The 24,929-nt window shown below is 43.2% G+C and overlaps 1 protein-coding gene across 1 annotated transcript in view; it reads left to right on the forward strand.

Annotated features, from left to right (window-relative positions):
- Window positions 1-21,095, forward strand: part of COL5A1 (collagen type V alpha 1 chain) — a 238,371-nt gene extending 217,276 nt beyond the window's left edge. Inside the window, exons 58-66 of the mRNA XM_039506169.1 lie at window positions 106-213; window positions 871-924; window positions 1,346-1,381; window positions 2,304-2,357; window positions 2,897-3,155; window positions 4,062-4,174; window positions 6,540-6,608; window positions 12,512-12,745; window positions 18,338-21,095. Of these exons, the coding sequence (XP_039362103.1) occupies window positions 106-213; window positions 871-924; window positions 1,346-1,381; window positions 2,304-2,357; window positions 2,897-3,155; window positions 4,062-4,174; window positions 6,540-6,608; window positions 12,512-12,745; window positions 18,338-18,484 (1,074 nt within the window). The 3' untranslated portion in view covers window positions 18,485-21,095. The remainder of the gene's footprint in view (window positions 1-105; window positions 214-870; window positions 925-1,345; window positions 1,382-2,303; window positions 2,358-2,896; window positions 3,156-4,061; window positions 4,175-6,539; window positions 6,609-12,511; window positions 12,746-18,337) is intronic.
- Window positions 21,096-24,929: the final 3,834 nt, after the last annotated feature.

Consider the following 24,929-nt stretch of genomic DNA (forward strand, 5'->3'; position numbering starts at 1 on the left):
TCTTCCTTTTATAGATGGGTCTCCTAGAGGAGTTTCTCACGCTCAACACCTTCCAGAGTATGACACAGCTGATCTTAATTAAACTCTGCTATTTATTTTCTCTAGGGTCATCCCGGTTTAATTGGCCTCATTGGGCCCCCTGGTGAGCAGGGAGAAAAGGGTGACAGAGGTCTCCCAGGACCCCAGGGTTCATCCGGACCTAAAGGAGAGCAGGTAGGTGTTTTTAGGGGCAATTTGGAGTCATTCATGAGACTTTCCTTAAATGTGCCTGGGAAGCGATGCTGAGCCTTCATACTGGCCTTAAAGGATTAAAACCTTTTTCCTTTCATCAGGTGGCTTTTTAATAGTAGAGTTGGCCTTCTCTGGTCAGATGCATCATCTCAGCATGACACAGGGTGCTTTTGCTAACTCTTTAATGACATTCCTACACAAATGTACCATACTATAGAAGCTAGTGATGGGCACCAGCTGGAAGTTATTCAGCTTAAGGGAATTCAATTGAAGGGAAGTTCTGATCCAGATCCAAAATTGGTTTTGGTCTTAGGGATTTGGGCCTGTCCTTCTAAAGAGACGCTGAATCCCTCTGCTCTGAAAGGTCAGGGAAGTGGGCAACTTGGGCCTATCTCTAATGGAAAAAAGTGAGACCTGGAAATGAGGTGGCTCTTTTAAAGAGTCAGGCCCTGGGACGGTACATTGATCTCTGTGTGTAGACTCTCACACCTCCATGGATAAGCCTGCAGGATGATGGCTTTATTCCATACTTAGTCATCAGTCACTAAGCACCCAAATTTGAAATCTGAGCTTATGGTACGTAGATGATGACCAACATGAATACATTGAAATAAACTTTATTTTGCCTTTACTTTTTAGGGTATCACCGGTCCTTCTGGTCCACTTGGACCTCCAGGTCCACCAGGATTACCGGTATGTAGTTGAAATTGAAAAGCCATTTGGTCAAGCGGCAAAAGCACAGAACTGCGAGTCAAACAATCTGGCTCTGCCGCTGATGCAATGTGTGACCATTGACAAGGCACGTAAATGCTTTGTACCTCAGCTTCTATGAAATATGGATAATCGTGTGCTACACACCTCCGCGGGGTATTGCTCAGCTAAGTTCATCAATATTTGTGTAGCACTTTGAAGTGCTTTGTTATTATTAATAATACATTTCTGATGTTCACTAATAAGCAAGTAAAGTCAAACTCTTCAAATGTCCGCAGAAAATGAAAACCCAGGGGCACAGACGTGGCTGAAGTGAATTCATTGAAAAATTCAAATGACTATGAAATGATTTCACATTTTTTGCCCAATACTAATGATATATCTTTCTCTTTCCTCCGTTCAGGGTCCCCCTGGTCCGAAGGGTGCTAAAGGGTCATCAGTAAGTATAGACAATACAAAATTAAAAGGCAAAGGAATTTTTATTAGGTGCATAACCTACTATCACCATTACAAATCAGTAGAGTCAAGGCAATTAGCTAAAGATTGTTTTAGCAAATACAGTCCTTTCAGGCTGTTTAAAGTGAAAAGTTATAATTGGAAATGTTTCTTTTATGCCCACTGTACTTTCTGCCACATCACTGTTGAAAAGATCAGAAATATTAAAATAGTGGAAAGTAAGAGATAAACCTATTGCTGTAAAGATGGAGACCTTAAAAATGGACAGTGAGAGAGGGAGGGAAAAATGGAAAAGTGGTAGGTGTGACACAGAGTGAAGAAATGGGTGGAAAACACCCAGTTAAACTAGTTTAATGTCACCGATTCCTCCTCTATGAAGTTAGAACTATCGCTTGTTGAAAAATGCGAGTTACTTTTAATGGGGAAATTTAAAAAAATGTGTTTATCGGTATGTTTTATACACAAAATTCAGTTTATTCATTACACAAACAAAAACCTAAAATTTCTGTTTCAATTTCTGAAAACCTTTTTGGTTTAAAATGTTCATGTTTGGGGAGGGGTGCCAAAATTTTTAAATAAATCCTAACCAAAATGTGGACATTTTGCCAAAAACTTTTTCAGTAAAAGTTTTTCAACTTCTGTTTTTTCAGCAAAATATCAGAAAATTTCTGCCAAAATGAAAATGTTCTGCAAAAATAATCATTTTGGTTAAAAATCTATTTTTCATCCCCCCACAAAAAATATTTTGACAAGCCCTAGTTAGAACCATGTGTGCTTGGGGTAGCTGGAGGCTGAGGAAGAGAGCAGAAAGGAATTTAAAGAAAGAATGACATGCATGGAGAATTTGTGACAGCTGGTATTTACTGAGTGAGCCACTCACACTTGTTTCTGTTTTTTGCACTCAGGGCCCAACGGGTCCAAAGGGTGAATCCGGCCATCCAGGCCCACCAGGACCTCCTGTAAGTATAACCCATTGTGGTGAAGCCTATGGAGAAGTGAGAGCTAGAGTTAGTGTGTGACATACCCCTGAGAATCTCAGTTCTTGTAAAGAGGCAGCATGCAGTGTGTCCATACTGAGGAGATAGGTGCCTTAGAAATACCAGAGAGGGAGATGAGGCGGAAAGGCTGAACAAAAAAAAGAAAGAGGTGTGCGTGGAAAGGATCAACCCACAGGCTGAAGGTGGAGCATCTTTCTTGAAAGACTTTCCAACCAGGGTGGATATTTTTAGCACCAAAAGACTTTCCCAGCAGTCTGTTTGCCTTGTGCAGACTCTCTCCTACTACACAGGTTGAATGCTTGAGCCCTGTAAAATTCACTGGTGACTGAGGATTTCCATTAGTACCATAATGGACCTTTGAGACCTCCTGTGTGCGCGTGTCCTGTGGCGGTGAATCTTCCTGTCACTAGGGCAGCATGTTCGTTCCTGTGGCTGTCTCTTCTGTTTCTTTCACGTTTCCCCCATGAAGCTAACGTTTCAAGTTCTTTCCTCACACCAAGGGTCCTCCTGGGGAAGTGATCCAGCCCCTGCCGATCCAGTCCTCCAAGAGGACCAGGCGAAACATTGATGCAAGCCAACTGGTTGATGAGGGAAACACCGACAACTACATGGATTATGCAGATGGCATGGAGGAGATCTTTGGCTCCTTGAATTCTTTGAAACTGGAAATTGAGCAAATGAAGCATCCTTTGGGCACTCAGCACAACCCAGCTCGTACTTGCAAGGACTTGCAGCTTTGCCACCCTGACTTCCCAGATGGTAGGTGCTTGGGGCTGTGAACAGGGCTGGGGGAAGAAAGAAAGCCCAGCAGAGTTCATAAATCTGCACAACCCCATTAGTACAACTTAGTGCTGGTAGGAACATAGAATTTGTATTTTCCTGCAAACATGAGGTGAAGGGTAGGGGCTTGTCACAAGAGCCCCTCACCCAGTTGCACCCTGGGAGGTGTAGTTGGCCAGAGAGCCTAGCCCGTAGAGGAAAATGGGAGCAGAAAGTATTCTAACGGCAACTCCATGAGGCATCACAGTGCCATTTTGAATCAAAATACTTCAGTTTTTGGCCAAAAGTCAAAAACGGGGGTGTGTTTCAGGCCTTCCATTTTTTCAATGAAACACTGAAAATTTCCACAGGAAGTAGACACACTTTTCATGAAAAATGTTGTTTGGTCAAAAACCCAGTTTTTCCACTGAAACGCAGCTTTGACACAAAATATCCAACCAGCTCTACTATAAATCCAACATGTCAAGCATGAAGTATTGTATAGATATATACTGAGGGCCAGATTGTGGGTCTGGCCACGGAAGCCTTGTCTACACTATGGCTGCCACCTGTTCCAACAGCCACTAATAGGTGTTGGAATTAATGAAGCATTTATTTGGAAATTTCCCCGGTGCGGATAAGGCTGCAGTAGGATCACCGTAGTAGTGTTCCAGTTCTGAATTTATGCACTGTTCCACATACTGCACTTTGCATGTTGGTTGTGAAGCCTTGTTATATCCAGGTCTGTATTACTATATAAGGAGAAATATGTGTTGGCTGTTCACATACAAGTAATGTAATCTTATCCCAGGGATGGAAATGGTTGGTTCAATCCTGAGGAAGTTCTGGAAGTTCTGATACATCCTTAACTTCATATAGGCTAATCCCTTTTCCTCCAACTTCCAGGTGAATACTGGGTTGATCCTAATCAAGGATGTTCAAGGGACTCTTTCAAAGTTTACTGTAACTTCACAGCTGGTGGAGAGACCTGTATCTTCCCTGATAAGAAATCTGAAGGAGTAAGTTCCCACAAACTGTATAGTTTTTCTCTGAAGCTGGTAATGGAGTGTTTCCTATTGTGCATATTCATAGCCAGTCACCTTGATCAGATAAACTCAACAATGGAAAGTAAAAATTAAAGATCCAATGTATTTGTTAATGTCAGATTCAAGATTGGTTTTGGATTATGTTTACTGAGTGCATTTCACTGAATGAGTAAGCAATTTTTATGCTGTTTTAGGGCAAGGTTTTGATGGTCTCTGAAGTATGATGAAAGCCGATACCTTCCTTTTTTTGCATTGCTTTACAAAGGCACACTTCTCCATCATTGTCTCCACCGTAGTTCACCATGAGGTTTATTTAATATACTCTTTTTATCCCCAATTCAGCAGTGACTGCTACTCTGATGGTTTTGTCCCTCAGCACTGCTGGTTCCTCTTCTACTTTGACCGAGTCTTCTGACATAGTGGAGAAATGTTGTTCTGCTGTAATTTCTCCTGTTACTCATGTACTTGGGTGTTCCAAACTACCATGGCTAGGATCAGGAGAGTTCATGGCATTCAGTTGGTACGCAGACCAGGTGTGAATCGGTTTAGTTAATGGGCAATGATATGCTCTCCCATCCTCATGCTTCCAAGGATCCCCCCAGTAATAACTCAGCCAGTTGCATCCAGTTGACCATGCCAAGTTCTCTAAGTGTCTTTCAGTTGCAGTAAGGTACTCCTCACTGCCCCATATCCATCCGCTTTATATTATGGGGCTGATCGTCAAGTGTAAAGACCTACTCTTAAATTTAGTTTCTCCACTAGGTAAATGTGATGTCTTCCAAGGTGGCTGTCAAGGATCCTCTCAGTACCATCAAGAAGGTCTTCACATGCTAGGTTAGGGTATAGACAAGAGAGATTCATTGCTCCTCTGCACCCTGATATAAGCTGTTCACTTGCTGAGATAATTTCAATCCCTAGAAATATACGTCAGAATGGAACAAGTGATGTGCAGTGCAGAATTTCCCAGGGGTTCTTTTGGGGATTGTTTAAACAGAAGATACATTTCTTCTCTTTGGTGTTAGACCAACGTTGTTCTCCTCCAGTCATTGATTATTAAACTATCAAAATCTGAGTATTAAAATCCTTACAGTGTTGACTTTGCAAGCTATTGCAGTATTCCCAGTGGGATTGATTCTTCTATCACATACACTGGCATAAGTGAGAGGAGAATCCAGCCTATTATATTCCATATGCAATAATGAGACTACCTACCTCATTAACATTAATTACTTGCATAGGTATTTGTGGATATTTTGTTATGGGCCGCTGCATGGACTGAAAAATGTATCCCATCTCAGTGCATCCGCAGCATGGCAAAAATGTACCGTTTGATGTTATGGTTCTCCTCCAGTGACGGAAAGAATAATCCCAAGGCACCTACATCTAATTCAGTCATTGTTCTTGGAGAGAGTGAAAGGAACAGTGAGGAAGCTGGTGGAATAATGAGGGGATATTAACTAAACTCTATCCCTACCTCCTCCCCCATTAAACACATCCCTTGTTCTGACTGAAAAGAGAATATTCAAATTCACAGCTGTAAAGGGTCCTCCGGGAAGGATGGTTTGGCAACTCCTCTCCTTATCAAGGTCACAATCTGGTTCATTACAGACTGTTCAGTTGGGACTCCACCATGTATTCTGGTTCATTGCCTGCCAAGGACTACACATTCCATTGACAGTATGTTACTGGTGCTCAAACACACAAAGCAGATGCGGGTGTTTTATTAATTTGCCTAGCCTAGCCTCTCCTTGCTCCAGCACATCTGGATTTGACATTGGACTGACATCAGCCTTCTCCATTCTCAGTGCTGCTTTTCCATCCTTGCCCCCCACCAATCCCCATGTAGATAAATGGATCATTTACCACTAATACTTTTCTCTCTCTCTCTTTTTTTTTTTGCCATCCGTCTGCAAAATGTGATGCCAATTTTCCATCAGCAGATATCTAGAGGTTACAGATCATTAACCTCTTAGCAATGAAAGGTGGTACCAAGGCAGTTTATACCTCTGTGCAGTGGTGGAATGTCCTAATTTAGAAGCTGTCAGGACCCTAGGGCTCAGCGGACTGTTTTTATTACCAGTGTATAAAGTTTAAGAAACTATGTGTTAAACAAAGTTGGACAGTTTCAGTGAGACAGACTCAGGATGTGCAATTGAATGTAACCTTTTCTTTCTTTCTTTGTTTCTTTCTTCCACTTTCCCGCCCACAATTTAGGCTAGAATTACTTCTTGGCCAAAGGAAACCCCGGGCTCCTGGTTCAGTGAATTCAAGCGCGGTAAACTGGTAAGAGGCACCCTACCACTTTCTGTTGGTCTTTAATCCGTCTCATATTTTACAGAGCAAAATGGCTCGTTGGCCCAAAGAGCAGCCTTCCACATGGTATAGTCAGTACAAGCGGGGTTCCTTGGTAAGTGGCTAACCTTGGCCCTACAGTCTGAATCTGAGCACGTCAGCCACGTTCGCTTTGGTTATGGCCAAACTGTTTGCACTCTGCATGTTGGACTAATAACCATCCTAGGACACCTTTAAAAAAAAAAAATTAAGGTGGAACGCTGACTAAAATATATTGGAGGCACATTTATATGACCCTCTTCGGGGAAGGTAATGGGGTGCAGGCCTCAATTCAGCAAGGCTGCAAGCGCATGCCCAGTATGTGAACAGCCAATGAGATTACTCCTGTGCTTAACACTAGGCATTCGCTTAAGGACCTTGCTGGATCAGAGCCTCTGACAGGAGCTGGTAGCTCCTTTAGTGCGATAGCCAAATCTAGCAGCTGGAACTGGCCACTCTTCTGAATCACAACCAGTCACCACTGTGCTACCAAAGCCTACTAACTATAGCCTAGATCAACACTTACATACCACAGTGATCGGGTCTACAAGAATACGAGACTTGGACAGAATTTTTTTATTTTTTTTTTTTACAAGGAAGTTTTTCCAGTGAAAAAATGTCTGTGAATTATTTTCTGTATTTCAACCAACTCTAAGGGCACATAAAGCAGGCACATAATAGAGCAATAAGCCAACCCACTGGGGTTAGATCCTTCAGTTTCATGTCTCGATATTGTTGCTGAGTCCAGGGCATCATGAGTCTGTCTTCAATACACTCTCCTAGCAGAAGTATCCCCCTTCCACACCACCTCCATTAGTCTTGGAGAAATGGAGAAAACCCACTGAAGAAGAAGGATTTCAAACCCTGCACATATTCTCTAAGTTCTGTGTGAACTAGAACTTGGCCTAGAGACACTGTTAAAGTTATCAAGGGAAGAAGAATCTCTGTCAGTTAAATAATTCATGATACCTACATTCTACAACAGAGAAACCAAGGAAGGGAGGAAAGAAGGAAAGCACAGATAGTTGACGAACAAACATCTACAACAGGGGTTCTCGACCTTTTTTCTTCCTGAGGCCCCCAACATGCTATAAAAATTCCTCAGCCTGCCTGTGCTGCAACTATTTTTTCTGCATATCCAGGAGCTTAAAAGCCAGGGCCGGCATTAGGGGGTAGCAAGCAGGGCAACCACAGCACAGGGGGCCCCTTGAAGCTTTGTTGCTCAGGCTACAGCTTCAGCCCCGCCTGGGGTGGGGGAGGGCTCGGACTTCGGCTTTCTGCCCTGGGGCCCAGCAAGTCCAGCGCTGGCCCTGCTCTCTGGCAGACCACTTGAAATTTCCTTGAGAACCACTGATCTACAATATGTGCCCCAGGGGTGTTGGGAGCTGAGATGTAGCTGCCTGTCTTGGAAAGATGAAATCTACTGTAGAGTGACCGCATTTTATGGAAATACAGAACAGTATCCAAGGGTCCATAAACTATGTTTGTAGGTCTCATTGTGGAATGATTAGCATGAACAGGGCCCTTCAAAGAACAGAAAGCTCCTCAACGAATCTCAGGTCTGAACAAGCAAGTTATGAGCTCTGTGGAAATCAGTGGGATTTGGGAAGAAAAGAAGACACACAGGGCCAGATCCTCAGCATCACCAGAGTAATTAGAGCAGTGGTTCTCAAACTTTTGTCCTGGTGACGCCTTTCACACAGCAAGCCTCTGAGTGTGACACCCCCGCCCATTATAAATTAAAAATATTTAATGCTATTATAAATGTTGGAGGTGACGCGGGGTTTGGAGTGGAGGCTGACAGTTCGCGACCCCTCCCATGTAATCATCTCGCGACCCCCTGAGGGGTCCCAACCCCCAGTTTGAGAACCCCTGAATTAGAGCTACACCGCTTTGCACTAGGGGAGGAACTGACCCACTGTACATACCCAGCATCTCCTTCCTTCCTCACACACACAGCCAGCCGGCTTAGGCTGTGTGGGCCTCCTGGAACTTCCTCTGCAGAGTTTTGCTGCAGTACAGATCAAACTTCCACCTTAAAAACCAACCAATAAACAAAGACACTGCCTTCTTTTCTCAAGCCACATTCTTTGTCACTAAGTGCTGCACACTCTGATTCTGTCCATGAGAGAGCAACGGCTTCCATAGCTGTTCCTGCAGCGCACGCCACAAACAGCGGGGTTATATTCTGAATGTATCGCAGAGGGGCGTAAAACCAGCACTTCAGCCTCTTAAACATCTCGGAGGGGAGGGAGAGGGGCAATTTCTCATGACTTAACTTCAAAATACTTCACTCATTAATATCTGTATCTGTTCTGATTTTTTTATTTATTTATTTTTTTTAGTCTATTCAACATTAGCCACTCACTTTAAGGGCTGAATAGCCAGTGTAAAATTTCGGTTTGGGGGTTTGTTTCTTTTGGCTAGGAACTTCAAAGCTATTTGGAGCCCTTTGTTTCATCTCTCTCTGTTGCCGTTTTCTTGCTATGTACCTGTGCTCCATTTTCTTTTGAAAAGAGCCCCCAGCACCTAGAAGATATTTGTCAATGGAATACCCCAGTGTTAAACATGTGACCCATAAAAACAAGGCTCTGGTTTTAAGAACACAGCCGATGTCAGTAAAATGAATGGAACAGAATGCTGGTACTGGTAAGTGGAGGGAGTTAGTGCACTTCGACTGGAAATTGAAATCCCGACTTAGGTCAAAAATGTAAATGAGTTTGATGGGTCTCTTTAAAGGTCCAGTCCTGCTTTTGTTAAAGTCCATGGCTAGAGCCCCATGGATTGAGTGCCTTTCTGCACATCCCAGACACACTGGGCACTGGGGGCTTGAGCCAAAGGTTGTCGAAAGCAATGGAAAGACTCCCCAGGGGCTGTGAATGGAAGCTGTGGGTTCTCAGAATGGCTGAAATCTCAGGCCACTTATTTCGGTGGCTGAACAGGAATTGAAGAGCCGACTTTTAAAAATGTTGGCCTTTCTTTTGGGACAGTTTGTAGAACCCCACAGATCTGAAAGGACATTAACATCATAAACAGAAAAATCATCTGGTGTGATGTTTCCATCTCATTATCTCTTACCCACTGGTTAATATCAGTGAAATACAGACAGATGACCGCATTAATTCCCACCACTTCTCAGTGATGGATATAGTTTAAAAAGTAAAAGTATTACAGATCTTTTCTTCTGGAGTGCGCACTCCAGCCCTTGCATGTGTGTGTGACTCCCATTAGAGCTAATTATGCTTTATACCTATCCAAGCCTATAATCATTTATTGCCATATGGCATCCATCATGAATTGTTATTGTAATGCATAAATAAGGAAGGGATTGATTCTTCAAAACCACGCTCCCATGAGCAATTCTCTTGCACATAACTTACCCCATTGGCTCCAGTTGAAGGGCTTCGGGATTGGATCCTAACCCAGCATCTAAAGAACCACATCTCTGCCCACTTCAAAGGGATATTGGATGCCAAGGTCAAACAGCTAAAAAACCAGAGACCTGGTGGAATTGGGCGATGCATATCAGTAGCTCTGTGGGCCCCTGAACAGGTGCTGGGCAGTTAGCACGTGTGTTCATTTCCTTCTATATCCTGGTGGCTCACTCATATTTTCTCGTCTGGCATGCATGGCTTTCTCCTGTTCAGTCATGTTTAACACTCAGGAGGAGATGCGCAATGGGATCCTGACACGAGAACCGGTTGGTATAAATACGTGTATATTATTATTATTATTGTTATTATTATGTATTATTATTACCCATTTCTGCTGATTTTATTGTCTGGCTGTGAATCTCTCCTACTGTTTGCAGTGTGTACCATACCTTGAAGTTTGATGACACCGCAAGGAACACTGCACCGTTTGCATGTCTGAATTTTTCTCCAGATTATTTCAAAAGGAAGCAACTGTCTATAGATCACATTTATAAGCGTCAGCTCTCTTGGCTTGGCCATGACAGCAGATGCTGTCTCTGTGTAATTAGTTTAAAACCACATTGGAATGGGTATATTATGCATTCGCTTACCTGGCCTTTGATAGCCTACAGAATGAGGTCCCAGCTGCAGATGAAAAGCCTTCCAGAGCAGTATTGCTTTCAGGTTCATCAAAGGGTCTGAGTTGTAAGGAGCAGTAGAGGATTTCACATAGTTGTGTATTGCAGAAGATATATAAAACACCATAAGGGGAGAGAAGGTGATTTTCATACCTTTACATGGGATGGGAAAGAGTAAGTGCATTGCCATAGATTTCATGGCGTGCAGTAAAAGCTTTTAAAAATTGCAAACCGATAGGCTCCTTGACTGGGTGTGGTTCCCCACCATAGTTCAGTGGCTTTGCCTGTCTCTTCTCTAGGCCCTCTGCATCTTGCTAGTGTCACTTTATATCTCCCTCTCTCTCTCTCCCTCCACCCCAAATAACCTCTGTTTCTCCCTTCTCCCCCTTCTGCCCACTTACCTTGTCCAATCTTACCACCCTCAGGGATCCTCTATCTGCTGTCATCTCCCAATACCCCCATATTCCTGCCCATTCCTCGTTCTTGTTCCTCATCAGTGCTACTGATTGTGCCTCTTTCAGATTCTGATGCTTTTCTTGCACAAATGCTGCTGGGAATAATAGCAAATAACCAGGTTTCTGGGTGCATTCAACTTGGCAGCTGCTGGTGTTTCAGTGCCATCCTCTGGGAGTCTCAGCACCCCTGGAAGTGTAAAGGTGTCTCAGCCATGAAAACGAGGAGTCTGTTGAAAAGCTCAGTCTTGTGAGTCCCTGCTGAAATGTACAGTGGATTTATCATTTACTCAAATGCCAAACCGCCCTCCCAAGTCTCCAGGCCTGGTGCTGCTAGCTTGGTGGAAGAAGTTCCAGCATTAGGGTAAACAAGAGGTTAAAGCTGAATATTTTAAAATCTTCCTACCCTCAAATTTAGCAGACCACAGGGCCTTGAACGCTGTTTTGTCAGAGGCTTTGGAAGGACCCGCCTGCAGAACCTCTGCATACATACCGTAAACCAGCACATGCAGAGCAAGAGAACACATACTTAGCCATGAACAGGACTGTGGCTCCTTTCGCCAGGAATATTATGTCTCTGTGACACGTTGCAAATCAGTTTCAAAAGTATTTGATGGGGGGACACCAACTCCTGGTAGAAATGAATGGCAAAATACCTCAGCCCATACATCAAAAGATGTCCTCCAGGATCTCACGTGCCAAACTACAGACAAAGCTAAAGGTGCTCCATTGACAGTGTTACCTTTGGCAAACTCTTTCAGCAGATGGAGGGTAGGGTTTTCTGAAGCCCTCAGTGCTGGCCTAGCTCTGCTCTCATTGAAGTCAAGGATAATATGACCCATGACTTCCGTGGGACCAGAGCTTACTCAGCACTGAGCCCCCCCCCATTCTTTCCATGTTTTTCCAACAGGACAGAAGTCCTGGAGACTTATCTCCCCTTGACTGTATGCCCCACTTTTCCCTTAGATTTTTTTATTCACAGATGGCCCAGAATCAGCTGGAGAAAGAACGTTCCCTTCAGAGCAGCAGGGATGGCTGGCATCCAAGCAATGGCAGCAAAACCGTGGAGACGGTCCTGTAATAGAAAGTCATAACATAACAGGAGCCTATAATTTTACCTTTTAATTGGTCAGTAACGGGGGTGTGTGTGTGTGTGTGTGTGTGTGTGTGTGTGTGAGAGAGAGAAATGAAGTCCTAACCACCCAGGCAAAGAGACTGTCTCGTCTGTAACACGTCTGCCTGTGCTGGGAGCTGCAGTGGAGTGCAAATGTCCATTGACAGGATGCTGATAAGAATGGGTAGAGATGACAGAGATGGTGGCATGCTAACTACAGGTACCCATTTTCCATGAAGAGATTAACTCTCCCACGGAGCATTTTCGAGTCCATAATTCTGCATCGGCTACTTGAGCTTCCCAGATGTGTGTTTCACGTCACTGCCTAGTATTTCCCCTTCTTTGTTTTCCATTTCTCTCAGCTTTCCTATGTGGATTCGGACGGCAATCCCATCGGAGTGGTGCAAATGACTTTCCTGAGGCTCTTGAGCGCCTCTGCAAACCAGAACATCACCTATAATTGCTACCAGTCTGTAGCATGGCAAGATGCCACCACGGGCAGCTACGACAAAGCCATCCGCTTCCTGGGCTCCAACGACGAGGAGATGTCCTACGACAACAACCCTTACATAAGGGCTGTCCTAGACGGTTGTGCAGTAAGTACACATGCTGACAGAGTCAGGCACAGGAGGAGCTGCTACACCCAAAGCAGAGTCAGTCCGGCTTAGTAACTAGAGCTGGGGGGGTGTCAGTCAAGACTCAGGGCTCTTTCTTCCCTTGCTCTGCACTTACTTAGTGTAGGATTTTGGGGGAAGTCACTTCAAAAATTTTCAAGTGTCCCCTGATTTTGGGTGCTTCCGTTTTTGGGTTCCCAACTTGGAAGTCTTGGGGCCTGATGTTTTAGAGGTGCTGAGAAGTTAGTTCCCACTCTCTTCAGTTAGGATAGGGAGTTCTCAGCACCTATGCTGAGTTCTCAGTGTTTCTTGTTGAGCACCTAAAAGCAAAGTGCTTAAAACGAGTGGCCACTTCTGAACATTTTTACCTTAATCTCTCAATGGCTCAGTTTACCCATCTGTAAAGGGGACAATAATTACATACCTACCAAACAGGAGTCTTTCAAGTCTTCTTTAAGTATTTTGGAAGCAGTTTATTTTATAGTTACGCAATGGAATGATTCCACAGAGGAGTGAGCTCTGTCAATCTATCCTGAAAGGCAAAGCGTTAAAGGCAGGAGTTTGGTTTTTCCACTGCTTGCTCCCAGACCCAACTTCCCAGAGTGGGGCGTGGTGTTGCGATGGATTTTGACATCTGAAGCATGCAAGCCTGGTAATATTTGATCAGCCTCCGGATTTAAAAGGACTGTGTTACCGGGCACCTCTCCTGCATGCCTTCATTCTTGAAACTGACAAAGGAGCTAGGAAGTGAGGGTTCAGTTTGCTCAATGCTTGCAGCCTTTCCCCTGTTATAGGGCAATCCTACACAAGGCCTGATCCCGTAGGAAGGATGGTTCTAGTGGTTGGGGCACGAGCCTGAGACATATAAGACTTAGGTTCAGTTCCCTGCTCTGTCATGGGCTCCCCGTGTGACCAGCAGCAAGTTTCTCTGGATGTCCGTATCCCATCTGTAAAATGAGGATAATACCACAGCCCTACCCTGTAGGTAAATAGAGGATTGTGAGGTGTTCCAAAACTATTTCAGTAGGGACCATTGAAGTACCTTAAAGAGAGATTATGGAGGCAAAACTTCCACCTAAGACAAGAATTGTAAATACAGGTGCCTACATTTTGCCCACAAAAATAGCACGCACCTTGCCCGCGTTTGTATGTAAGAAAGTATTGGTGCCAATAAATTGAGTTGTGGTTCACCCAGATGTAGATATGCCATTTTGCCATTTGTGCAGGTAGTTGTGGGATTTGTGCTTGCACATATTTTGCAGGCTCATCTTAGAGTCTAAGGGTCTGATTTTCAAGAGTTCAGGGCCAGATTTTTAAGTTTCACTACCCATAATTCAGGCCAAATTTTTAAAAATGCTCAGCTCTACCTTTGGTAGCTAAGTAAGGGCCAGATTTTCAAAGGTGCTAACCATACTACATGTTTTTAACTAACTGGGAGCTGAGCTTTTCTGAAAATCTGGAATCTAGTTTTGGGCACTGAACCTCTCTGAAAATTGTAGCTACTTGTCTGAAAAATTGGTGTAATGTTTGCCAATTCAGTTCATGCTAGGACCCAGTTTCTTAAAACTTGGAAATATGCAAAACCTCTCCTTCTTCTGCAACTGGGATGATCAAAATCCACAGGACTAAAAGAAAAAAGGAAAATATTGAGACGTCTCAGGGAGCGAACCCTTAATAGAATTTAAGAGATTAAGTCGAACTCTGTTCGAAAGCTGGAGTGTTTTTGCTATAGAAGCACTGAGGGAAAATTCAATTAGAGTCACTAATTCTCTTAATGCTGCTGCAGAGAGATGAAGAGTGCTCATCCCATAGCTGAAAACACTCAGAAGCCACGTGGGGACGTTTATTCTCAAGTACTTCATATCTCTTGACAATATGATGTGCCTTAGAAAAGTCACCCCCCATGTCACCTTTCCGTACTAAATCTCAGGGAAGCTGGAAGATCACGCATCCCAGATTTAAAAGCCGATATGCTTGATAAAAAAACATTACAGTTAGAAATTATTTTGCTCAGGTGTCCAACATTTTCTACATTTTTCTTCCCTTGTTCTTTTTGTAGCTACGGATATTTGCAGGAAAACAGCCCTCTTAAGAGTTTATTTGCCTCTGTTGTTGTTTGTTACCAGAAACTGTAACATAACCTGTTATTAGAGCAATCAGTTTGGATGTCACAGAATATGAGGCCGAATAAACAGCAAGAACACAAGGGATTGTGACTGGTGGCTATCGTTACCACTGCAGTAGCACCTGGAGACTCTGAATGAGATTGGGGATTTATTGTGCTAGCCACTACACAGACAGTAAGAGACTCTCGCCGGCCCAAAGAGTTTACAGTCTAAATAGACATTGTGGAAAGGGAAATGGGCACAGAGAGGTAAAGTGACTTGCCCAAGGTCATAAAGCAAGACAGTTGCAGAGTCAGGAATAGAACCTGAGTCTTCTGAGTCCCAGTCCTGTGGCCTATCCATTAGACCACAATGCCCCTCAGGAGATGAGTCTTCAAAGGTCCGATTAAAATGTGCTATGCTACCATACTTGAAAATAGTGCAAAAAAGAGAAACTATTCAAACCAGAATGGGCCGGATCCTGAGCCGGTGTAAATCACCAGGCTTCACCGACTTCAATGAGACTATGCCAATTTACTCCAACCTGGCATCTGGCCCCATTATTTCTTTTCAGTTTCCCAGGCTGCACCTACAGCAAAGATTATTATAACATGTTATTTATTACTTGTACCCTGCCCAGAGATGTGCTAGGCTCCAGGCAGATCCGGCGGACATGGCCCCTGCCTAGGGTGACCAGACAGCAAGTGTAAAAATTATCCAGGGGGTGGGGGGATTCATAGGTGCCTATATAAGAAAAAGCCCCAGAATCGGGACTGTCCCTATAAAACAGGACATCTGGTCACCTTACCCCGCCCCCCATTCTAAACGTATGTCTACACTTACGGAGGCATGAAGGGTACGGCCACTGCACGCCCAACTAGCACAGGTATAACTAGGAGCGTAGACCGTGAGACAGAGCTTAGGTAAATAGAGGAGTGTGGCCTACACGCCTGACCCCTGCCCCCCAGAGTACTGACCCTACACAGCTCTCTACGTGCCCAAGCAACGTCTCCTACATCGGATCCACGCCGCAGTTTTCAGTAGTGTGGTGTCCTGCTGCCTCCTTCCTGCCAGAGCCTTCCCTCACCCACCGGTGTGAAAGTCTCCGGCAGCAGGGAGCTCTCAGAGCTTTTCCCCATGGCCTTCCCCCTGCTAGATCCTTTCACTGTGGCATGGAGCTGCACATGTCGTGTCTGCCATGTAGACGTAGCCTGTTGGTCTGGATTGGGTGAATTTGCTTAGTTTTCATGACCCGGGCTTGGGAATGTCACTCCTCCTCTGCAACATCCACCATTTCCAAATCCATCAGTCGGAACCCAAGGAAGGGCTGTGGCTGCTATTCAGCCACTCGTGTCAGAGGCAGCCAATCCCTGGGTATCTACGGGTGCAGGGAGCCAGGACACAGTCTACGCACCTGTGAGGCTTTAAATGGTGCATGAACTTGTGGTCATCTTCTGCACAGGGTGAATTTCATCCTGCACAGCGCTGGGCACCCTCAACGCACATTGATATCAATGGGAGTTGAGGGCACTCCGTTCCTTGCAGAAACAGGCCACAGGTTTACTAAGGCAAAGCTCCCAAGTTCTTAAATACAGTTTTTGCCAGAGTTAGGCCATCAGGGATTGGGTCATAGCATTGGAATGATAATGGCCATCTACCCAATGTAGCATTGCTGCAGAGTTCCTGTGGAAGTTGTTCAAATGCACACTCCTGCCATGATTCATTCTGTTCCAGCGAACACCAAAGGAATTCCAGTGCTAATGTTTGAGCCATTACTTGAATGTGTTTTCACTGGTCTTATAGCCCTTTTTTTGGTTGCTGTGATATAGCCTGTCCTTCCGAGACACACAAATCAGAGGGTACGGTAGAGCAAAAAAAAGCCCCTCCATAAATTCATTTGTTAGTGCAGTTTTGTATGCCCGTGGGTGCACTTCTGCTCCCCTAATAATTATTTATATTTTGGAAATAACTGTATGGCCAGCAGGCATGATAAAAAGACAACATCACCTTGCAAATTCCATCAAACTTTAAATGTGGTCTTTTGTGTAGCGCTTGGATAATAGTCAAACTAATACATTTAAATTAAATTGCACACATTTGCTCAACAACCCATGAGCCTCCTCAGGGAGGTAAAACAACAATACGTCAGCCACAACCATTTTACTAGTCTCCTGTCCCAGCCCTGGTACGTGCTGAAGACTGGGTTAACATCTCTGCATGTACTCAGCAGCTGCTTATGTTTCTCCAGAGACCTGTCTGGTTACAGTAACCTCTCCCCATTTTTGTTGAATGGTAATGAATCATCCCATACAATTGTGTGTGTCATGGACAGTGGGTATGTATGTTAAGGGTAGGGGTCATTATATTAATAAGTCTTGTAGCTGGTGAATAGCCTGACACTTTTTCCTTTTCTAATGTGCTTGGTTTAACGTCTGTAAAAATAATCCACAGCACAACTGCGAAGAATCCATACAGTCTGGCCAAGATTTTTGAAACTGGGTGCCTTCATTTTGGGTTGACCAACAAGGGTGCTCAACACTTTCTTTAAGGTTTCCTTAGTGGGACCTCCCAAAAATTGAGGCACAGAATCATTAGTCACTTCTGAAAATCTTGGCCTCTGACTCAATGTTCGCTACTTTGTTTTTCACCTTCCCCCACTTTATGTATCATCCAAATTCCAAGTTTGCCCCTATGTTAACCATTCCTTCTCACTTCCTATTTTAACCTCTACGCTTTTCCAGTGCTGGATGAAGCAACCTTCACGGCTCCTTCTGGGCTGCAGTAGAGAGATCCTAACTAGAGCTAGTCAAAACTTGGAATTCCCAGTTTGTGTGAAATTTTCTAACTTTGAGATTTATTCTCATTCCATTGTGAAACAAATCCCAAATAGTTTTGAAATTTCCCATAAACCAAAAATTCTGGGGAAAAAATGTGTTTAAAAAAAATTCATTTTGAAATTTCAGAGTTCAGAATTACAATTTGAGTTTTATGGCTTTTTTTGTTTATATTTTTATTTTTACATTATTTCATGGCATGTCAGTCGTATAATATATATGACAATAATATGCACAATTAGCCCTGACATGTCATCATCTGGCACAATAGTTAAAATATTGTATTTGTTGGTAGGTTGGTACAAACGCACACTTAGATATTTACTGACATGATATTTGTTTCCATTGGAGGCACGAATGCACGCAGCAGAGCAATTGTATTAATGTATTGCATTCAGACACTGGGCCCAGTTCATTCCTACTACAAGCAGGTACAGTTGCATTTACTCAGTGAAATTCCACTTGTTTAGATCTGGGCTGAATTTGGTACAATCATCTCCATTTGCCTGGTAAGCCACTCAGTATAGCTTATGATTACCATGAGGCTCATTCGTACGTTTGGGTTTACTTTAGTATTAATGATACTATTAGCTCATCTGAGTTCTTTTTTTAATCCCCCCCTTCTCTCTTATTAGGCAAAGAAAGGCTATCAAAAGACTATCCTGGAGATCAACACACCCAAAGTAGAGCAAGTACCTATCGTTGACATCATGTTCAATGACTTCGGAGAACCGTCACAGAAATTTGGATTCGAGGTGGGACCAGCTTGCTTCATGGGCTAAGAGCCACCTGAAAACTAGTCTCCAAATGAGCAACCTCGTAACCTCATTGCGCCATTTTTTAAAAAAAATGTTGTCACATGCACGTTCTGAAACTGGACAGTGATGGGTTAAGGTTTTTTTTTTTTGGTTTTGTTTCTTGTTTTGCCTGAGTTCAACTGTGCCACTGCACCCACACCTACCAAATCCAAATCAAAGAGAGAGAAAACCATTCCCACAACAGGCTCAGAATCACATGACCTAAACAGACCACATGTGGCAAAACAACCTTCCAAACATGTCAAGGGCTACAGTACATTTTTCTGCATGCTCCTTTTCACGGCCACCGATGGACTCAACTTCTTCCATTCGAATGTACAGAACTTAGAACAGATCAAAGACTTTCTTGCCATGAAACTACAGCAAGTGCTTGTGGATCTTTTTTAAAGAAAAAAACTTGAAACTATGTATTCAACTTGACCTCGAAATTATGTGAGAATTCTGGGCCTGATCCAGTCCCCACTGAAGTCAAGAAGAATCTTTTTGTTGATTTCAGTGGGCTTTGGATCAAGCCCATAAATTAGACTTAAATGGTCATTTGCAGAATGTTTATTTTCTCCGTTTAATTATTTTCACAAAAATTAACAACCCAGATCAGTGAATTTGATAGTGTAAAGTCACTCTGTGCATCTCCTTACCATGTATTAAAGGTGCTTATATTTTTGTATGTTTGTAAGTAAATATTGTATATTATTTTAAATGTTAAATGTTGCTGGCTTCAAAACATGCATGTGACCCTGTCTGCAGTAAAAGAACAACCTTTCTCACCAGCACCCCACACAAACAATAAACCTAGAAAGGGAGGCAGTTAAGGTTATTTCCATTGTTTGTGTCCAAGTCAAGGATCTTGCCAACACTCACAGCACATTCTTAAGCGTGTCAGTAACCAGCGAAACTACTCGGCTTAAAGCTAAGCGTGTTCATAAGTGTTAGCAGGATCAGGGCCCAAAGTAGCAGCGATCAGTCAACACCCACACACACAAATGAATTTCAAGAACATTTTAAAAAAAAATCACACAACTTGGATGGAAAGTTTTGATGCAAAATTAAATATATATTTTGTGCCACTTTCTAACAGCCCGGTTTGTAAACCCCTGATTTGGAAAATCAGAGCCCCGTCTGGTTCTTTGCCTTTTTGTACACTCGCTTTGATTTTTTTTTCTTTCTTGTTTTAATTCCATTCCAAATGGCAGATTGCACATGGCAGGGAAATCCGCTTTCCCTCTCCCCCCCTTAAAAATAAAATTTAAAAAAAAAAAGGTGCTTTTTATTTTTACATTTCTCTTTGTGGTGCTATCTATTTTACTAACTAATACAACACTGGTGATCCCCTGCCATTGACCAATCTCCCAGCATTCTTTGCTTTAGCCACTTTCAACACAGACTGCAAACGTTTGCTACAGTCTTTGATATAAATGCATGCTACCCTCATATTCGTTATGTAGAAGAGCTGCTTCTTTTCTTTAAGTGTATTATGGTAGCTTATATTGCCCATGTAGAAAGTATTAAATGTGCTTACTTGGTTTGTTGTTTTTTTTTAAGAATATCCATACACTATATGGTGGTAATTATGCCAGATTGTACTCAGTCGCTGAATTTTTGTGGTGCTAATTTATGTATTTGTTCAATGTACTGAAGTGAAGATGAAACTGCCCAGTTGTCTGTCTTGTTTGCTGCCTCAGCTGTAATTGCCTACAAAACAGCTCAGAGAGCAAAAGAGAGAGAGGAGAATGTGCAAATTTCCTTTGTCTTCCCACATGGCTGGCAGGAAGGCTTTTCACGTAGCATTGGGCAATTCAGATTGCAACCTGCAGATAGATTGGTTTTCCCCAACTGTTTTCTCATTTGGGTCACTGCTGGAAAATATATATTGCAGGTTATTATTTGGCCTGGGGTATTGCAGTGTGCTTCAACCAAGGGGGTGTATCATGGTAAAGGAAATGACATCACATTTACTGTGAATAGAAGCCTATATATGATGTCCTTTCCCCTCCTAAGCAAAGGAAAGCAAGATTTGAGCAAAGGGAGGTGAGTCATCCGCAGTGCTAGGGGAATAAACAAGAAGCTGTGACATTGCAACAGGTTGCGGTGCTTTTCATTCCGTGAGAGCCGGTGTAAACGTATCCTTGTTTTTTTCCAGTTCGGAATAAAAGGTGCTATCCAAGGAAATCACATAGAAAAACAGCAAGGCAGTGCAATCACATATGTATTATAGATCAGAATTCAGATTCCAATTGAACAAGTGGGAATCTCAAAACCGTTGCACATTCATCTCTGCAATAAAAAAAGCCATATAGAGTTACAAACACATGTGATGATGTCTAGGTCATGTGATTCTGTTATGAATTCTCCTCAAGGGAGCTTTTTTTATTTCATTTCTTTGCTTTTTCTTAAATTCCTCTGTTGAATACTACAAAGTGTTGTAATTGTACTGAAGTTCCAAACTCTTCCAATTTTCCCCTGACCACTTAGCTATGGTATATTGCAATAAAATTACTTCTTGTATTTGCAGACCTTCTTTTTGTGTAATTTTATTTCCCCCACCCTTTAATAATATATATGACTTGAACAAATGTTGATAAGAAAAATAAAACCTATGGAAAAAAAAGTTTAGTGCATAAGGCCCTTTTTTAAAAATATACTGTCAAATGACACATTGTACATTTCTTCAAAGTCCAATAAACATGTCATAAAATTTCAGTGTAATGCCCATAAGAGGTATTTTTAAATATTTTAAACCTGTGTAATAAAGGAATAAATGTAATAGATTTTTTCAATAAATCAAGTTTACTGTTTCCACCTAACCCAACGTGATGTGAATGTCTTCTTGAAGTACAGCGTGATTTCCCCACACACCCTTCTGCTCAGTGAAGCCTGAAGAGTTCAGCAGAGGAGTGGAAGAGTGCTCACAATAATATATGCTGTAAAATAAAAACAAGCTCATCTGAGAGATCATTTGGAATTCCAGACGTCGAATCTTTTTTTTGCCGAGCATCTGAAATTGTCCCCACAGTGTGAGAAGGCAACATGAGGCATTTCAGACAGTACTTTGCTCATGTGACGATATGGCCTACTGGCGATCATTCTATTGATTATAGTACCTCAGAAGTGTACTAGGTGCTTTGCCGAGGATGAAGAAGGGCATGGCTGACTTCAAGTGCTACATTTGTTTAATATCTGATACAGGGCCGGATTTACAAGGGGGTGTTTAGGCACCTAAAGATGCAGATATGAACCTAGGCAGTTTTGAAAATCTCACCAAGCACTGCCGTGGCCATAAGATTGGCCCGTAGCCATGATCCGAGGTCTATCTCCAACTCTTGCAGGAGGATGGGCTCAGAGATCTGGTACTGGTTGAAATATTGGTTGAAATAAAAACCTCCCAACGCTAGAACTGCCAAGTTTCTCACGCTGGCTTTTCTAAGTATAAAAGCCAGGGCTCAGAGGTTCCCCGGCACTGTCATAAAGATATAGTGTGAGATTTTTTTAAATGCCACAGCAATTTAGAAGCACAATTCTCACTAGATGTCAATAGGTACAGCTACACTGGGGGGGGGGGGAAAGCCGCCCCCCCTCCACCCCCAGTGAGTCTCAGAGCCTGGGTCAACTGGCTTGAGCTCCCGGGATCACACTATGGGGCTAAAACTAGCTGTTCCATCTTGGGCTGTGATACCTGGTGGGGAGGGTGGGTCTCAGAGCCTGAGCAGGAATACCCACCCTGCTAGTTTTAGCCCCATAGTGTCATCCGGCCAGCCTGAGTCAGTGGCCCTGGGCTCAGACTCTGCTGCAGCTTTTTATTTGTATTTTATTGTATTTATCTATTTTTGCAACATAGATGTACCCCATGGAGTTTGTGCTTCCAAATCACTGAAATGCTTCTAAAAGCCTCGCCCAGAAGAGTTTGCACAGTGCTGATCATGATTATCAACAGGAGAGTCATCTGTGCAGCGAAGCCTTGATCCTGTGAGGTGCCGCTGCTCAGTTCTCATTGAGCTCTGGGAGATGAGTGCACAACACTTTGCAAGACCGAGCCCCTGTTTGTAACCAGAGAGACTTCAAATATCACTGGAAAAGGGGCTGGGCTTCCTCAGTGAAATGTATGTACTGCAGCTGAAGCTTCCTTAGTGGCTCCAGACTGCTTCAGCTGGCCCTTAAACACCCCCCCCCATAGTCATTAAAATAAGCTTAAAAAAATAAGACAGGCAAGATGGTTTTGAGGACCGGCTACTGGAAACCAAGGTTGAATTCCCAGCTCTTTCGAGCTCTGTGTTTCAGTTCCCCTTCTGAACAATGTGCATAGTAATACCCCCTTTCGCCAACCCTTTGTGATATAATCTGAGACCGAAACTGCTTAGACTCAATGAGGCCCTGATCTGGGTTGGGATTTACAGACACTACTGGAATTCATTAACACAGGTACTAATCTGACTTAGATCATTCAGCAGCCAAACACATTTTTTACTTCTGCTAATGCCTTTTCAATAGGTTATCACTTGTTCCGCAGCCAGAAGTCACAACAATAATGGCACCTAAAGAGTATTAACCTTGATTCTAAAGAGGCATTCTAGACCCTTTTTAATTAATGTTCTCATCAAGACATCCATTCATTTCCTTTTCTGAATCGAAGATTTCTCCAGTTTATTGGAGACTTCCCCATACTCTACAGCAAAACTCAATTACTCAGACTTCAGTTGTTCCCTCTGAGCATCAAGAGGGTTGGGTTGGGTTTTGTTTTGTTTTGTCTTTTGTGTTTAGCTCCAAGGATGTGTAAAAATATTACTCTATTTACAAAAACAATCTTACTGGATTATATCTTCATCAATGATTTAGATAATGGCACAGAGAGCACACTGATAAAGTCTGTGGATGATTCCAAGCTGGGAGGAGTTGCAAGTGCTTTGGAGGACAGGATTAAAATTCAAAAATGATCTGGACAAACTGGACAAATGGTGTGAAGTAAATAGGATGAAATTCAATAAGGACAAATGCAAAGTGCTCCACTTAGGAAGGGACAATCAGTTGCACACATACAAAATAGGCAATGGCTGCCTAGGAAGGAGCACTGTGGAAAGGGATCTGGGGGTCGTAGTGGATCACAAGCTAAATATGAGTCAACAGTGTAACACTGCGGCAAAAAAAGTGAACATCATTTTGGGCTGTATTAGCAGGAGTGTTGTAAGCAAGACACGAGGAGTAATTCTTCCGCTCTACTGCACGCTGACTAGGCCTCAACTGGAGTATTGTGTCCAGTTCTGGGCACCACATTTCAGGAAAGATGTGGACAAATTGGAGAAAGTCCAGAGAAGAGCAACAAAAATGAGTAAAGGTCTAGAAAACATGAGCTATGAGGGAAGATTGAAAAAATTGGGTTTGTTTAGTCTGGAGAAGAGAAGCCTGAGAGGGGACATGATAACAGTTTTCAAGTACATAAAAGGTTGTCACAAGGAGGAGGGAGAAAAATTGTTGTTCTTAACCTCTGAGGAGAGGACAAGAAGCAATGGGCTTAATTTGCAGCAAGGGCGGTTTAGGTTGGACATTAGGAAAAACTTCCTGTCAGGGTGGTTAAACACTGGAATAAATTGCCTAGGGAGGTTGTGGAATCTCCGTCATTGGGGATTTTTAAGAGCAGGTTAGACAAACACCTGTCAGGGATGGTCTAGATAATCCTTAGTCCTGCTACAAGTGCAGGGGACTGGACTAGATGACCTCTCAAGGTCCCTTCCAGTCCTATGATTCTATACATAGTCTCTGTCATGGTAACAACAGCTACTGCTGCTAAGGTTTAGATTGCTATATTTCAAAAATGCTTCTTGGCAAGACTCTTTGGCTAGTGTTGCTGTCTCTCAGGTCAAGTGGAAAGATGCCATCTCCTTAGAAACTTGCCCTTGATTGCGATGGACCCCTTTTGAACCAAGGTTCTTCTGTATGTACCATCTCGCTGCTAAATCCTGCATCACACCTATCAGTCCCCTCAACTCGCATTTCCTTGAGCTATAACCAGTGTTGGGTGGGCCTCAGATAAAAGGAAAGTTTGGTTAAAATATTCAAACGTTCTGATACTTATTCTAGGGGCAGGTGTCCACGGTTAGTAAGTTCATGGCAAGCGGAGGTGTAAAACTACAGCACCCCAACCTGCTATGTGCTAACTCGCCATGGACCATCCTATATCAACTTAAGGTTCTGAAACGGGCTTTGGTCTACTCTCGTTTCAAAGCAGAGCAGATCAAAACACACTATGGAACTTCTAGGGCACAGCAGCTGGGAGCACAGGCAGCTAGTGCATGGCAGACTAGTGCGCCGTAGCCCAATACACCAGCTTGCCACATGCTAACTGGTGATGTACACAAGCCCTATGTGCAAGTGAACTTCTTAGGACAGGCACAGACCTCCTGAAAGCAGGTGTTCTTAA

Source organism: Mauremys reevesii, linkage group 19 (genome assembly GCF_016161935.1).
Source record: "Mauremys reevesii isolate NIE-2019 linkage group 19, ASM1616193v1, whole genome shotgun sequence".
In the NCBI taxonomy this organism is placed as follows: domain Eukaryota; kingdom Metazoa; phylum Chordata; order Testudines; family Geoemydidae; genus Mauremys; species Mauremys reevesii.